General features: G+C 39.9%; 1 protein-coding gene across 1 annotated transcript; it reads right to left on the reverse strand.

The window, feature by feature from the left end:
• Nucleotides 1-717: 717 nt before the first annotated feature.
• Nucleotides 718-7,154, reverse strand: SLC7A13 (solute carrier family 7 member 13; the record flags this gene model as incomplete). Its single annotated transcript, XM_081323589.1, has 4 exons — nt 718-951; nt 1,664-2,028; nt 3,726-3,857; nt 6,434-7,154. 4 exons carry the CDS (start codon nt 7,152-7,154, stop codon nt 718-720), a joined length of 1,452 nt encoding a protein of 483 aa, XP_081179715.1.
• Between the last annotated feature and the right edge of the window lie 7,737 nt (nt 7,155-14,891).

Below are 14,891 nucleotides of genomic sequence, written 5' to 3' on the forward strand. Positions count from 1 at the left end.
ACCAAGTTCTTTTTCATACAAGTAGTTAAAGAAAAAATTGGAACTCTTTTTCTCCCATAGTACCAGATTTAACTGTGAATAATCTACAAGCAATGTTAAAATTATCACCACTCACAAACAATCTTTTCCCGGTGACTAAGGTCTGTTTAACTAAGCAGTGGCAGAGAAGCCAAACTATTGTTCACATAGAGATTTTTTTTCAGTCTTCCTCCACTGCATCCCCTAAGTATCCCAGAATCCAAGACTTTTTTTCCAGAGGATTTGAAAAAACTACAGCAGTATTTTGGCAACTTTAAGATGGGTGGACTTCAACTCCCAGAATTCCCTAGCCAGCATGCTGGAAGTTGAAGTCCATTCATCTTAATGTTGCCAAAGTTGAAAACAGTGAGCTACAGGCAGTGGTGGGATTTGGCCAATTTACACCAGTTCGGCAGAACCGGTAGCTAATTTTTTGTTGCCCAGGCCCAGAATGGACTTCCGAAAGCGGCATTCACACAGAGAACTGGTTGCTCACATATTTGAATCCCACCATTGGCTACAGGGTTTATTCAGTCAAGAACCTTTGATAAAATAGCCACTAGTGTGTATGTGCATAACAACATATATTTCACCAACATGCATATATTTTTAAAAAAAGCAACAAGAGAGGTATCAGAAGTGGTTGCTATGCTGCACAAGCAACATTTTGTTCCTACAGCACAGTTTCAAATGTTGGCATTACTCAGATTTATAATTAGCAGGCGAAACCTCAAGCAACAGCTGCAGATAGCAAGTCATTTTATCAAGCCACTCAATATGTATTTGAAAATGTATAAAGGGCAGGTATAAAAGAAAACCACTAACCATGAAAAGGAAAGCATATAAATACTGCACTTTCGGGGACCAAATTATAGGAACCAAAACTAAGAACAAGGAAATGGCCACCATTCCAAAGGCAACTGGTAAACAAACCTGTAAAATATAAACACAGAGTTAAGACAACAGGTGTTAAATAGAGAACAAGCAAGGAAGAAATGCAAAAAAACCCCAACAAAAAACATTACATTTCATACTGTGGATATGAATCAACTTTAGGCACAATCATGCCAGAGCTGCATTAGACAACCATTTCTTATAGATTTTCATAAGTACATACAATCAGCTTATGGTCACTAGAAAAAATATAAATAAATGTGGAGACACTTTCTTTAAATGTGAAGTTTAAGCAATCATCTTACAATAATTTGCCTAAATTCACTCAGTCTTACATATGGCCACTATATATAGGACTGAGTTGTTAAGCCATTTTTTTTTTAAAAAAAGTGGATTTCATGAATGCAAAATCAGCATTAATGTTTTTCTTCCACGTTCTCTATCATCTGAACAGAATTTACTCATTGTACAAACACAGCAGAGGTTGGATGTGCTTCTCAGAATCAGGGAATGGAAAACCACCCGGGGACTTGTAATTGCCAATCAAAATAAACACTGCTGGGATTAGATTGTTATGTGATCTGATTCTGTATGAAGCAGCTTCCTTTGTTTATCTATTCCACTGGTAAAATTGGCACTGGTTTGCTTAGGGTGACCGACTGACTCTTCAAAGATTACCAGACCCACAGATTACATACAGCAGGATGCAAGTTAAAAATTTAGTTACACATTTCCATTACTTTCTATGTACCTTGTATGGCCTGTGTAGATCAGGCTCTCGATATCGGAGGACAACGACGCTAGCACATGTTAGTCCAGTCATAAGCCAAATGGAGAATCCAAAATAATTCATTAAAGCAATTATATCTGATGAAATGAGAAAAGCAGTTGCAATAATGGTGGACAAAATCATGGCGGGTGCTGGAGTAGAATGGTGGATATTAAGCATGGATACTATAATGGGCAAGTGTCCAGACTGACTTGCAGCATAGCTCAACCGTCCAAGAGTGAACACACTGCTGTTGAGGGCACCAAATATAGAAATAGCCACAGATGCAGGAATTATCCAAGCAAATGAAGGGATTACTCTCTCAGCCCATATGACTGCTACAACAACTGAAAGGAAATATCAGCATTGTTAACAGATTATGTGTAAAGGCTAAACAGCTTTCCTTAAGATATCACACACAGCTTTGTATGTTAATGAACCTTAATATGCTTTAGGGAACTTTGGAGAACAAATAAGATTTGGCTCCAGAGTACCAAAGCAACACTGTTTGGACTTGCAAGGCTGAATAAAGATCAGTGATCCTTTGCCTTTTCATAGCTCTAAGAAAGTAGTACCTGCAGCAGGTAATCATCATTAGTTAATCTTGCTGGAAGGGAAACCACCAACTATTCTCATGTCTCATGTTTTTTAAAAAACAATTTTAGAAGGCAGCAATGGCAAAGTACCGTACTTCCACAGTGTTATCAAGAAAAATAACTTTGTTTTCACCTAGAATCCTATGTGCCTTGTGGCACATTTTCATTTTCTGTATAGAATTCTGTATAGTTTCAAGTCATGATGGCAATGGAATAAGATGGCAAACAGAATGGTGGAATTGCAAGATCCAGTTGCAGAGATACAATATATATATATATTGCAGAGAAAATAGAAACTAAAAGCCTAGAGCTGTTTTGTAAAACCTTCAACTGGACTAATAACATCTTTAATAAAACACAAATATTTTTTATACGTTATTACTGGCATGAAGCTTGATGGCAACATTACCCTAAACTGCCTCTCTTTCTGGCTCACTATCAAACATGCACAGGTTAAGCAAAGCAATTATTTTAATCCTTTGGTTTTGCTGCCATCCCTCTTCAACATAATTCCAGTCAGTGGGGAAAGCATCTGTCAATCACACACACACACACACACACACACACACACACACACATATCACAGTAGGAAGGGAGGTCTGGATTAACCTCTAGGCTCCTTCCAGTGCCCTTTTCCATTGCTTCCATAAAATTCCATGTATTGAATCAAGGTATAAGAAAAATGGTTTGGAATCATTAAGGGAGTCCAAGGGAACATCAGCAGCAGTTCTACATAGAATATATCATTCTTGCCATTCCTCTCTCTATATAGATATGTAACAAATGTGTTATGTCTGGGAAGCAATGAGGTCTTGTCATTTCAACGTTTAGTTGTTTGAGCCGTACAATGGAGAAGTGAAGGGAATCAACTTAAATCACTTGCAACACTGCTGGCTGAATAGTTTAGCGATACAGTGCAATTTTGAAAGACAACTCTTTAAACTTACCACCCCTCATTTAACTGAGGATCCAAAATGGTGACAACCAAATGTGTCTGTGCACTGAGATGTGTGCCTATGCAGGAAACCATTTATACCCAGCTGAAGCAGGATTGGCAATAGAATACAAAAGTAGAATAGGGGCAGGCTGGCCTGACTGAGACTGTAGGCATGTCCCCATCAGCCTGAAAGGGCTTAATAAGCATCCTATGCTTTCACCAACAGTTGATCACCTGATTTTTATCTCCACTGGAGTGGATGGACAGCTTTGCAACAACTGTCGTTGCACTGTGTTGTTAGCCAAGAACAATTTAAGTCTGTCTTATGGATTGGAGATGCATTGAAAGTAGTATCATACAGATGCAGTCAGAATATTTGTGCCACAGTTCATTACAAGTGGGTATATTACCTGTGATTCATCTGAGCTTGTCTAGTGAATTCTTTGTTATATCAATTATAGGTGATATAATTACCCTTTGTGAATGAAAAATACAGACTCCCCAGCCATACCTGAGGAAACAATTTCCTGTGGTGTGAGAACTGTCAGATATGAAATGTTAACTAGCAAATAGAAAATAATGATTAAAGGAAGTGCAGTCATCACAGTCCAAAGAATGTTTCTGCTTGGATTTTTAATCTCCTCTGCAAGACATAAAACAGAAATTACTTAGAAAAAATCTATTCATACAGCAAGAAAATAAATAATCCCCAATTATTTACTAGAAAACATAATTTTTTTCTGTAATTTTTCTCAAACAAAAAATGTTTCCTGCTTTCCCCATTTCCATTCCTCGGGTTCTTAAAAGCAATTTGGAATCCAGAAACATTTTCAGATTCATGGACTCTGAAATGCTGCAAACAAGAAGGAGTGATCAGTGTCCCTGAATTTACTACTTTTAGTCATCACTGTTTTTGTTGTAATGGTTTAAAATTTGATTTCATATTTCATATCAAACAACATATCAACAATTTATCATTGCTTTGTCTTGAACAGTGATACAGGAAATAATTTTTATTTATTTATTTATTTATTTATTTATTTATTTATTTATTTATTTATTTATTTATTTTAATCCCATTTATATCCCGCCCTTCTCCAAAGACTCAGGGCGGCTTACAATCTAAAGCACAAATCAATGTGCTTAGCAATAGCCTTCATTCTATGTATATGCCTGCTTATTAGGGCTTTCGCCCCCCCCCAAGCGGCATTATTACAAAGTCAGCTTATTGCCCCCAACAATCTGGGTCCTCATTTTACCTACCTCGGAAGGATGGAAGGCTGAGTCAACCTTGAGCCTGGTGGGACGAGAACCTGCACTAATTGCAGGCAGCTGGTGTTACTTAAGGAGGCATTAGCCCACTGCTCCACCAAGGCTCTCTTGGTGAAATGAAGAAACAAATTTAAAAATGTAAATGGTTTCTCATGCAAAGCATTTCTATTCTGTTATTGATTTATTAGACTTTTTGGCTAGCTTTACCTAGTCAACTCAAAGCAGCCAATAAAAGTCAAAATACAATCCATAACACCTAGAAACAAATCACAAAAAATCACAATCAAAGCTAATAGAATGGCCTATGTTCTGAAATGTGACCACTGTATTTTACTGAATTAATCTGCATCTTATGATGTTAATCAGTAATATCTACTTGTTATTTCACATGAGATTGATCCCTGCCAGAAAAGAACTGCAAGATGTAATCCAGCCCTGAAGAGCAAATTCAGTTCCTGTCATGTTTACATTCCATGGGCTTCTTTAGTCATCCTAGCAACAGCTGTGATCAGGTGCAAATCTTAGGATGAGCTTCACATCTCTTTGAATTCTTAACCTGTTTTTCATGAAGAAATACATTCCCAGTTATCAGGCTTCAGAAAGTTTCTCAAAAAGGCATGGACTTCAAAACCCAGTCTCTTAGCATCTGACGCTGTCAGAAGATTACATAGCTAGCCTCTCATATAACCATAACCCTAAACCCCATAGAAGACAATGAGCATATTAATACTGCGGCAGTATTAAAACTCCACAGTCAGGATCTACATTCTCTTGGCAAATCTGTAATTTTGAGAATGTGTTGTGAACATATTGATTGATGGAGCATGCTCATTCATAATATGTCATCCTGGGAAGATACAGATAGCTGCACAGCACTGATCTCCTCAAGTGCTATCATCCTCTCTAGCAAGGTGGCCCTAACCACCTATTTTATCTTTGTCTTTTTTTAGGCAGATACGGACATTTCCAGTCAAAGCACTGCCATATAAATTATATACTACAATCGCTCTTAGAAATTGGAAGTTGTTTCTTCACAACATGGATTTTTCCCAATTAATTTACAAAAAGAATGCAAAGGGACCAGAATGAATAAGAATTGCCCTATTTTAGACTCACAGAATTGTGTAAAAATAAATTGCTATTTCATTGTGGCCAGATAAATGGGGCGGTATTCTGAATGGATTTAAGTTAAATGGGAGAATGAGTTCAATCTGAGATCTGAATGGAATAACAAGAAACATGCCTTTTTTAAATGGCGAGGGTTGGTGAAGGTGCACAAGGGAGGCAAGGTGAGCTCAGGGTAGGTGGCATGAGCATAAAGTGGCTGAGAGACGGTAGAAGGATGGAGGGGACTTACCTCAGCAACTTGCAACTTCCCCTCCAGCTTCCCAATTGACTTTCTGGGGAGGTTGGCAGGGAAGTTTGCAAATGGCAATCACAGGACTGTGGGATCTGCAACCATCATAAATATGATCTTTCAAGTGCCCAGATCATAATCCCATAACTGCAGGAATGTTAGAACAGCCAGAACTGCAAGCATCAAACATAACTACAAATTGTTCAGAAATAACTTCAAATGCCTCCTTAAGTAACACCAGCTGCCTGCAATTAGTGCAGGTTCGCATCCCACCAGGCTCAAGGTTGACTCAGCCTTCTATCCTTCCGAGGTAGGTAAAATGAGGACCCAGATTGTTGGGGGCAATTAAGCTGACTTTGTAATAATGCCACTTGGGGTGTGTGTGAAAGCCCTAATAAGCAGGCATATACATAGAATGAAGGCTATTGCTAAGCTTGTAAGCCGCCCTGAGTCTTCGGAGAAGGGCGGGATATAAATGGAATTTTTAAAAAATGGTCATTGAAGAAAGAGTGGTATGTCAGGGGCTAGCTGTAGTCAAGATTTAATTGATAGCACAGCAAGTCATTTGGTATAGAAAATGGAAGACATACCTGCCAAATAGCTGAGTGACCACCAGCCACCATATGCATACAACCCTTGGAAAAATGCTTCTGAGATCTGCACAGCATCTGGAATCTCTGAACTGAAAACATTTTTAAATCTAGCTGTGTTCTTTTTCTTTCCTCTGATCAATAGAACTATTCCACCGATTGCAATAATGGAGAGAGCCATCATCTTGAGAAAGGTGAAAACGGTCTGCACCCAGGCAGCCATCTTGACACTTCGCCCATTAAGAATCCCAAGGAACCAGAGAACAGCCAATGCCAAACTTTTCTTTGCCATCTCAGGAGCTGGGCACTCTCCATAAAAAGGTTGAATGGCATATTCGGAAAACAACAAGGCTCGAGCAGCATTCGAGGCTGGTCTATTAAACGTGGCTGTCCATAAAAAGATAAAAGCCAGTGGAGAGCCAAGGGCCCTTTTTATGTAACTGTATTCCCCTCCTGAAAATGGCAGTGCTGTGCTTAACTCTGCATAACAGAGAGCACCCATCAGCGAGATGATGCCACAAGCAGTCCAGATTATTAAAGACACACCAACATTGAGTAAGGAATATTTGAGCACTCCACTTGGGGAGACAAAAATCCCTGCACCTATAATTGTGCCTACTATGAAGCTAACCCCTTCTAAATAGCCAATTGTCTTTTTAAGCTGGATGTTGTTTTCATCGGTATTTGCTTCTTTAGCCTGGTTGCCTTGGTCTCTCCCCATGTTTTCAGTTTTCCTTTGGTGCTTTTGAGTGAGCAACAAAAGGGTAACCTGAAAACCTTATGCCCCTCCCTTCTTGAGAACAAGCAAGTAATTTCAGAACTCTTTTTTAACTTTAAAAGGAAAAAAGGCTGATGATTAACCATGTCTTTTCAAAGTTTTGCAAAGAACAATTAACTCAATCTGTGGGTTTTCTGCACAAAAGATATAATCCAGTTCCACTGTTGTTGTTTTTTGAGTTATCCGCTGGCAGGCAGACTGATTCCTGAACCTCCACACATAATTTTTGTCCAATATACCATTGGGTTGGAAGAAAAAACAATGTAGAGAAAGCCCCCAAATCATGACTTCTGGAATTCTTTCCAACCCCTTGCTAGCAGCTCCATTATGGATCATATGACTGTGGGTAGCATTCTGAGCCTCAACCCCAATTTCTCATTGGAATATACTGGGAGGAGGTTGGAGGGTTACTCTGCAGCATCCAGGATATTTTCTAATTCAATCTTACTTTTTGTGGCTTTTTATTCCACATCAGATTGGATCTCATTCTATTCTATTTTGGACAGACAAACGAACAGAGTCCCAAGCCTCTTTACATAATTTCTTTCCAATGTTCCATTAGATTGCAAAGAATAAAAGACTACCTGTAGGACAGACTGTTCATCTCCCTCCTACATATTTTACTCAAAGTCTGCTACCAAATCTAAGAACTTGGTTAATCAAAATGAAGTGCTTCTCAATGTTCTCCCCAGATTACTCATTAAATGAAACATATGACCATAAAATTTTACTGGTTCTTTAATGATTTAGCAAACTGTTACCCTGGACTGAGGCAATGCTACAAGTCCTTCACGTACTTGGTTTGTCAAAAAAAAAATCAACCCAAAGAAAATTTCTACAGATTTAATCTGCTGGCCTTTGGTCTTTTAAAACTTTTAAAATAAAATTGTTTACCAGCCTTTTTTACTGTCTTCATTCCACAATCATATACAAGAAGTCCTCACTCGATGACCACTTGTTCAGTGACTGAAGTTAAGACTAAATAGATATATAGGCAGTCTTCAGGGCTATGGCCATTGCAGCATCCCTGCAGTCACAACTGCAATTCAAGCACTTGGCTACCAGCTTGCATCTATGATGGTTTCAGCTTCTTGTGGTCACATTATTACTATTTGAAGCTTTCAGTGTCAGCTTCTAACAAGCAAATTAAATGGAAAAGGTAATGGTCACATGATGTCCTGTTTAACACATGTGATTTGGTATTGTGGTATTGTGGTTTGGTATGCTGGTTTGACAGCCGCGGACAGGAAAGTATTACAGAGGGTAGTGAGCACAGCACAAGACATTGTGGGCTGTCCCCTGACACCACTGGATGACATCGCCAGGGCTCGTTGCCTTGGAAGAGTGAGGAAGATTCTCAGGGATGACTCACACCCTGGACGGTATCTCTTTACTCTCCTACCATCCGGTAGGAGATATAGGAGTATAGCCAGCCGTACCAACAGGCTGAAAAATAGCTTTTATCCGTGGGCTGTTAGGCTTTTAAATGGGATATAATCTCTGTGAACTTATGCAGAATTGACTTGGGAGGCCGGTGTGTGGTGTAGTTGGTTCACATGGTGTGGTAGGATGGAGGGTTTGTTGTCACTGTGTGTTGGGGGGAGAGAGCACGGGGGGAGGCTCAGCTAATCTCAGTGTACACATGTTGTACTTTGACAATAAAGTATTATTATTATTGTAAGTTGGTGCAGTCAAATGTATTATTTTTTTTTGCTTTGTGTCCACGTTGTTTAGTGATGTAGTTTCTGGTACCAAATACGATCATTAACCGAGGACTAACTACCTGTTTGTGTCCACAGGTAGTCCTTGACTTGCAAGTGTTAGTTTAATGATGTTTCAAAGTTACAACAGCCTGGAAACTGACTAGAGATATAACCATCATGCATCACTTCTGCAGTCATGTGCATTGCAATTCAGGCTTTTGACAACCAGCTTGCATTTATGACAGTTGCAGTATGTTACAGCCACATGACTGCAAGTTGCAACCTTCTTAGCTAGCTTATGATGATCAAAGTCAATTGGGGAAGCCGGATTTGCTTAATGACTGTTTGATTCAGTTAATGACTGCTATAACTTAACAACTACAGCAAAAATGGTTGTAAAATTGGATATGATCATGTGATGACTTAATGACCTCATTGTTTCTCAACTAAAAATGTGGCCCAATTGTGCCCATAAGTTGAGGACTACCTGTATATTCAAGCTAAGTTCCCTTTAACTTTATAGCATGTTTGAATCTTATAACTATTACCTAAAGCAAAGCCCTATTATAATATTTTTGAGTGCATGTGTAGAGTTGGTGCTGTATTTTCTCAAACATAACACTGTAGGCCAAGCCCATGAAGCATAAAATACAATACAAAATGCCATTGTAGCCAAACTGACAGGTTTAACATTGCAGTCGAAGCCCTACAAACTGTTGGCAGTAGATATTTTTCTATAGAGTATACCACTATCAGCAGTTTAGGATTCTTTGGATGCTTTCAAAACAAACACAAGCTATAGGCAAGCAGATGGGTTGACAGCCTTTTCATTCACCTTTCTGCCTAAATGGGTTGAGACAACATGGATGCAAAATTCAGATGAAGCTTACTAAATACAAAAGCTATTATTATAAAAGATAACAGATGTAGCATAAGCAAAGATTTTTGGAAAGACCGCCTTTCTTTATGCTTGGCTTAAGCAATAATAGAATAAGAACTGTCGTATTTATTGTACGTCAGAGAGCTTTGCTTCAGGGCATTTCAAGGAGTCCACACAATTTCTCAGCCTGGAACAACTTAGACCAGTGATGGTGACATGCCACAATGTTTTGGATGACATGCCAGCGTTCACCAATACCCAACAATTTTTCTCAAAAGGGTGCCCCATTTATGTATGATATTCAGACGCCATCTGAGAATAGGATGTGCTCTTGCACAGTTGCCAGACTCTCCAGATAGGGTCATGCTTTTGTGCGGCCTCTGGGCCCTCTAAATATCATGTGAGAATGCAGCATGGCTGCAGATGCCACAGAAGAGAATTCTTCATAGTCATTTCAGGAAATCAAGACCTTGTGCAACCCAGAACTGCCTCAGGTGGGTCTCAGCGGGCCTGTCAACAGAAAGAGAGTTCCACCTAAAGGCAAGCAGTCTGCAGCAGATCCTGGGAATCACACAGGTGATCGGACTGCATTTGTTTTAAAAAATGAATATGTAAAGAATTTTTTCTCTTTTGTTCGGGGAAGGGTGACATGCCTGCAGAGTCAAGTTAGGCATTTTTCAAATGTTTTGACACACCAAGCCCAAAAGGTTCACCATCATTTAGGCCAAATCAAGGTGTAGGTAGTCCTTGACTTACAACCACAATTGAGCCCAGAATTTATGTTGGCAATTGAGAAATTTGTTATGTGACTTTTGTCCCATTTTACAACCTTTCTTGCCACATCACTGCAGTTAAATTAGTAGCACGGTTAAGTGAATCTGGCTTCCCCACTGACTTTGCTTTTCAGAAGGTCACAAAAGATGATCACATGATCCCAGGACACTGCAATGGTCATAAGTGTGAAATATGGTCACAAGTCACCTTTTTCACTACGGTTGTAACTTCAAACAGCCACTAAATGAAGTCAAGGACGAATACAAAGAAAACACAAGAACGGAAAGAGTTATGCTTGTCTTTTTCCATTTGAAATCAGTTCCATCATTAAGGACTGGAATCTGGAGCCACGTAGCTAGGGGACTCCAAATAAACAAGGGAATGTGATATAGCAGCCAATGGGTCAAACAGGTCAAATATCAACACGGTGTGAATTGTTGCATCTGCCAATTATCTTTATTTGCCCCTGTGCATCTGTGCCCTGGGCAGGGAACAGAGAGATTTAAAGACAAGGTGCCTTGCTAGGCTCTGCATCCAATCTGTAGAAATGATTAAAAAGTTGAGGAACTGAGCATTGTTTCTGCTCATAGTTGCCAGCTCCTGAGAAGAAGGCAGAAGAATAACTAGGGCAGTGAATACAAAGAAATGCAGCAGACTGACCAAGAATTATATTTTGGCCTAGGCCCCTTCAGACTTTACCACCAAGGTACAATGTAGGTGACCAACTCAGCAACCCGTGGATTCCTTTTCCTACTAGTAGTTAAAATTATATTATATATAATTAAATTTGATGATATGTGGCCTCCCTGCCAAACAATTCCTGTTCCTGAACTTGTCATGAATATCACTTTTGCCTTAAACTAATTAGACTTCACAATTACAGCTGGTTAATAAATCCTTGTGTAGTAACAACTATTACAACTTAGAATGAAAACAAACCAGAAGAGTCAGAAAGAATCTATAGACTGACTTCTGCTGATTGGCAAACAGGATTAAGAAAGCTAGCTGGCTAATATCCAAATAAATTCAGAATTATCACAGATGACATTCCTCTTTGGAGACATGAATGTCCTTCAGATTAATGATTTAGCACTCTGTCCGTTTCTGGAAACTGACAAGTATCTGTATAAATGCCTTACCAGACAGTATCCATATTTTCTTAGGGAGTGCCATCACTGTCTTTTTGTTTAAAAAATAATTACAACAGATGGCAAGAAAATGTATGCATAATTGTCAAACTATGTCTTCTATTTAAGTATAAACCAAGCTTGATCTTGTTCAGTTTCCAAGATCAGAGAAGATCAAAAGAGGAAGACAAAAAGAAGCTAGCAGATTACTTCATTATCCTGTTTTTTATGGTAAGTCAGAAGATGGGATATAGCAATTAAAAGTGCTGGACTATGACAGGGTAGACCAAGTTCAAACTCTGCCTATGAAACTCACAAGTTGATCATTAGCAGTCATTGTCTTGAGTGATAATCATCACAGGATTGTTGTGAAAGTAAACACTTTGGGGTTTATTAGCCAACTGCAGGCTCTCTTTCACAGCCAAGTTAAAGTGGTACTTTCCATTTCTAAGACAGCAAAAATCAGTTGTAACTTCTGTTACTCGTAGTGACCCCTATCTTCTCACATGAATGATGCCAACAAATAATGCAGTTTTTATTATGTACAGAGTTAAGACAACTTTTGCATGGTTGGGATTGAGAAGAAGATGGCTAAAGTGGCATTTTTAGCCATTTGACAAAACTCATTCTGGTTTCATGCAGCTGCATTCAGAGGGAGCCTGAGGATTATAGAATAGGGTCAAACCTGTGCTTGAAAACAGGCATGAGGAATGGGATACCAGAGAGCAGCACAGAGCTTGTTCTCTTTCTCTCTCTTCACGGTGCAGACTCTTTGCAGACTCTGGGCCTTGGAGTCATCACAGACTTGGCAAGGAAAGAGAAAAGGTCTGGTCTGAAAGAACAGATTCTCTCATTCCCAAAGCAGAAGGCCTTGGAAGTCAATGCCTCAAAACCAAAGAAAGGGGATGTCTGTGCCAAATTCAAGTGCCCATTGCTGCAAACTGCAGAGTTTTAAGAAAAGTGGACAGCCATTTGTCTGAAATGATGCAAGGTCTGCTGCTTTAACAGGAGGTTGTATTAAAAGACATCCAAGGTCTCTTCCAACTTGTTATTCTGCAGAGTCTACCCCCTAGTGACCAACACTAACTGGATGGTCAATAAAGCACATAGTGAAGCTGCCACAGCTCGTTTTCTGTTTAAGGGGGAAAAATTACTTAACATCCAGACAGCTAAGGATGACTTTTAAGCTGCCTCAGGTAAGGGGCGAGGATGAGAGGAAGGCAAAGCAAGGAGTCTTCTAGATCATGGCTTTTCAACCTTTTCACCCATTGTACCACTTTTAGGATATGGCAACATCCGAGTACCACCAGTCGCCTAGCAAGGTGTCAAAAACTTGATGACAAAAAAAAAGGAAAAAAGTGATGAAGTACAGATAGTCCTCGACTTACAACAGTTTGCTTAGTGACTGTTTGAAGTTACAATGGCACTGAAAAAAGTCCCCCCAGGCCACAGCCAAGCAAGACACCTGCCTGTCTGCCCGCCCAGCGGCGCTCTTCTTCCTGTCCAAGGTTTTCATTATTGTGAGCATTTGTGTTGAGGTTTGGCAGCGGGGGTGGGGTGGGGGTGTTTGGTTTTTATTCCTCGTCTGCTGGGTGGTTGCAGCAGGTTTTGGTCATATCACATGACCTTGGGACAATGTGACCGTCATAAATATGAATCAGTTGCCCAGCATCTGAATGTAAATCACAAGACCCTGGAGATGCTGCAACATTCCAGCTGATCAGCGCTTCTTCTGGGCTCAGCAGAAGCGCCAGGATCAGTGCCCAGCTCCAGCTGGAGCCTGGTGCTGATCCTGGCGCTTCCGCTGAGCCAACAGCCCTGCAGCTCCAGCCGTCTCTCGCTCAGGCTTGTGCGGTGCTGCCACCGGTTCAGCTCATTCCCCTCCCCCACTACCACTTTTCTAGGATGGTCACGTACCACCTGCAGGGTGCCAATGTACCACAGGTGGTACCCGTACCACTGGTTGAAAAGCCCTGTTCTAGATCTCTTTGCTGCCACCTAGGGTTTATGCCACGTCAATGTGATAGCTCTAGAAAAATTGTTCTTAAAATAATGAAATAATCTCTCACCATTTGCAGAAGGTAAAAATGTCCCACTGAAAATATTCATTAAAGTTGTGTTTTGACTTATAGAACAAATAATTTAATTTTAACCATCTGGTCAGACTCCTAGCAATTACCAAGAAGAGTAGAAATCGGAGACCCCTTTGGGGAAGGAGGCTAAGGGTGGCAAAAGATGAATTACAGGAAGAGGAGGAAAACAGCCTCAAAACTGTGACTGTAGCAGGAATTTAGGTATACAAATAAGGCATTTGTAATTGATGACATTACTACACATCTTCTATTTTGGCACTGCGGCTGAAGTTTACTGTGGACTCTTCTCAGAAGTGGTTAATCCTAACCCTGCCATTTCCAATTTGACAGGTACCCAATTTTCTCCAAATGCCACTTTAAATGATCCCCCTGAGCCATGGGATTTCCTTGCTTTGCAAGATTTTTCCAATTTTCACTGGCAACACAAATAGAATTCACAAATATTATTACTGCAAAACAAGAATATCCAAGCTACTACCAACATATATAGGATTGCATTAGAATTCCTCCCCCCCCACCCTATCAGCACTGTAAAGCTTATTGTATGTGCATTATGCGATGTTTATTCTAGCAATAGCACTTATGAGTATATTTCGTATCTCCCCTCTTGGAAGAGAGAGCTCTGAAACAGTAAAAAAAAACCGTACACCCCCACCTATGTAGTGCAGTACTATTAGATTTTTACACATTAAATTCTTAAAAAAAAGTTTAATCCTTGAGATTATAGTTTGCACTGTAGCTATAAGCAATCCTCAGAACTGCGGTTTAAATAAATACTCCCGCTCTTTCAGAGAAGCTGGTTTGGACTTTGGATCAAGGAATGTTTTATTCGAAATACAAAATATTTGCACGAGCAAGTCAGGGCTATCGGATAGGGCTGCAAACCTTCCAGCGATCGCCAGACCGCAACTAAGAGGTAACTTTCCGCTGCCATCTGGTGGTCGTATGAATCTCTCAGTCCGGCTCATACAATCCTAAACTTGTTCTCCAAAATTCTCCCAAGGCCTCACCGGTTGTGTTTTACGCCTCTAAGAATGTAAGCTAGACTTTTCAAATCCAGTGATTCTTACTCGCCTTTTAACGCGCTTAGATGTCCCTTCGAC

Source organism: Vipera berus, assembly GCF_964194415.1.
Source record: "Vipera berus genome assembly, chromosome: 3".
Lineage (NCBI taxonomy): Eukaryota > Metazoa > Chordata > Lepidosauria > Squamata > Viperidae > Vipera > Vipera berus.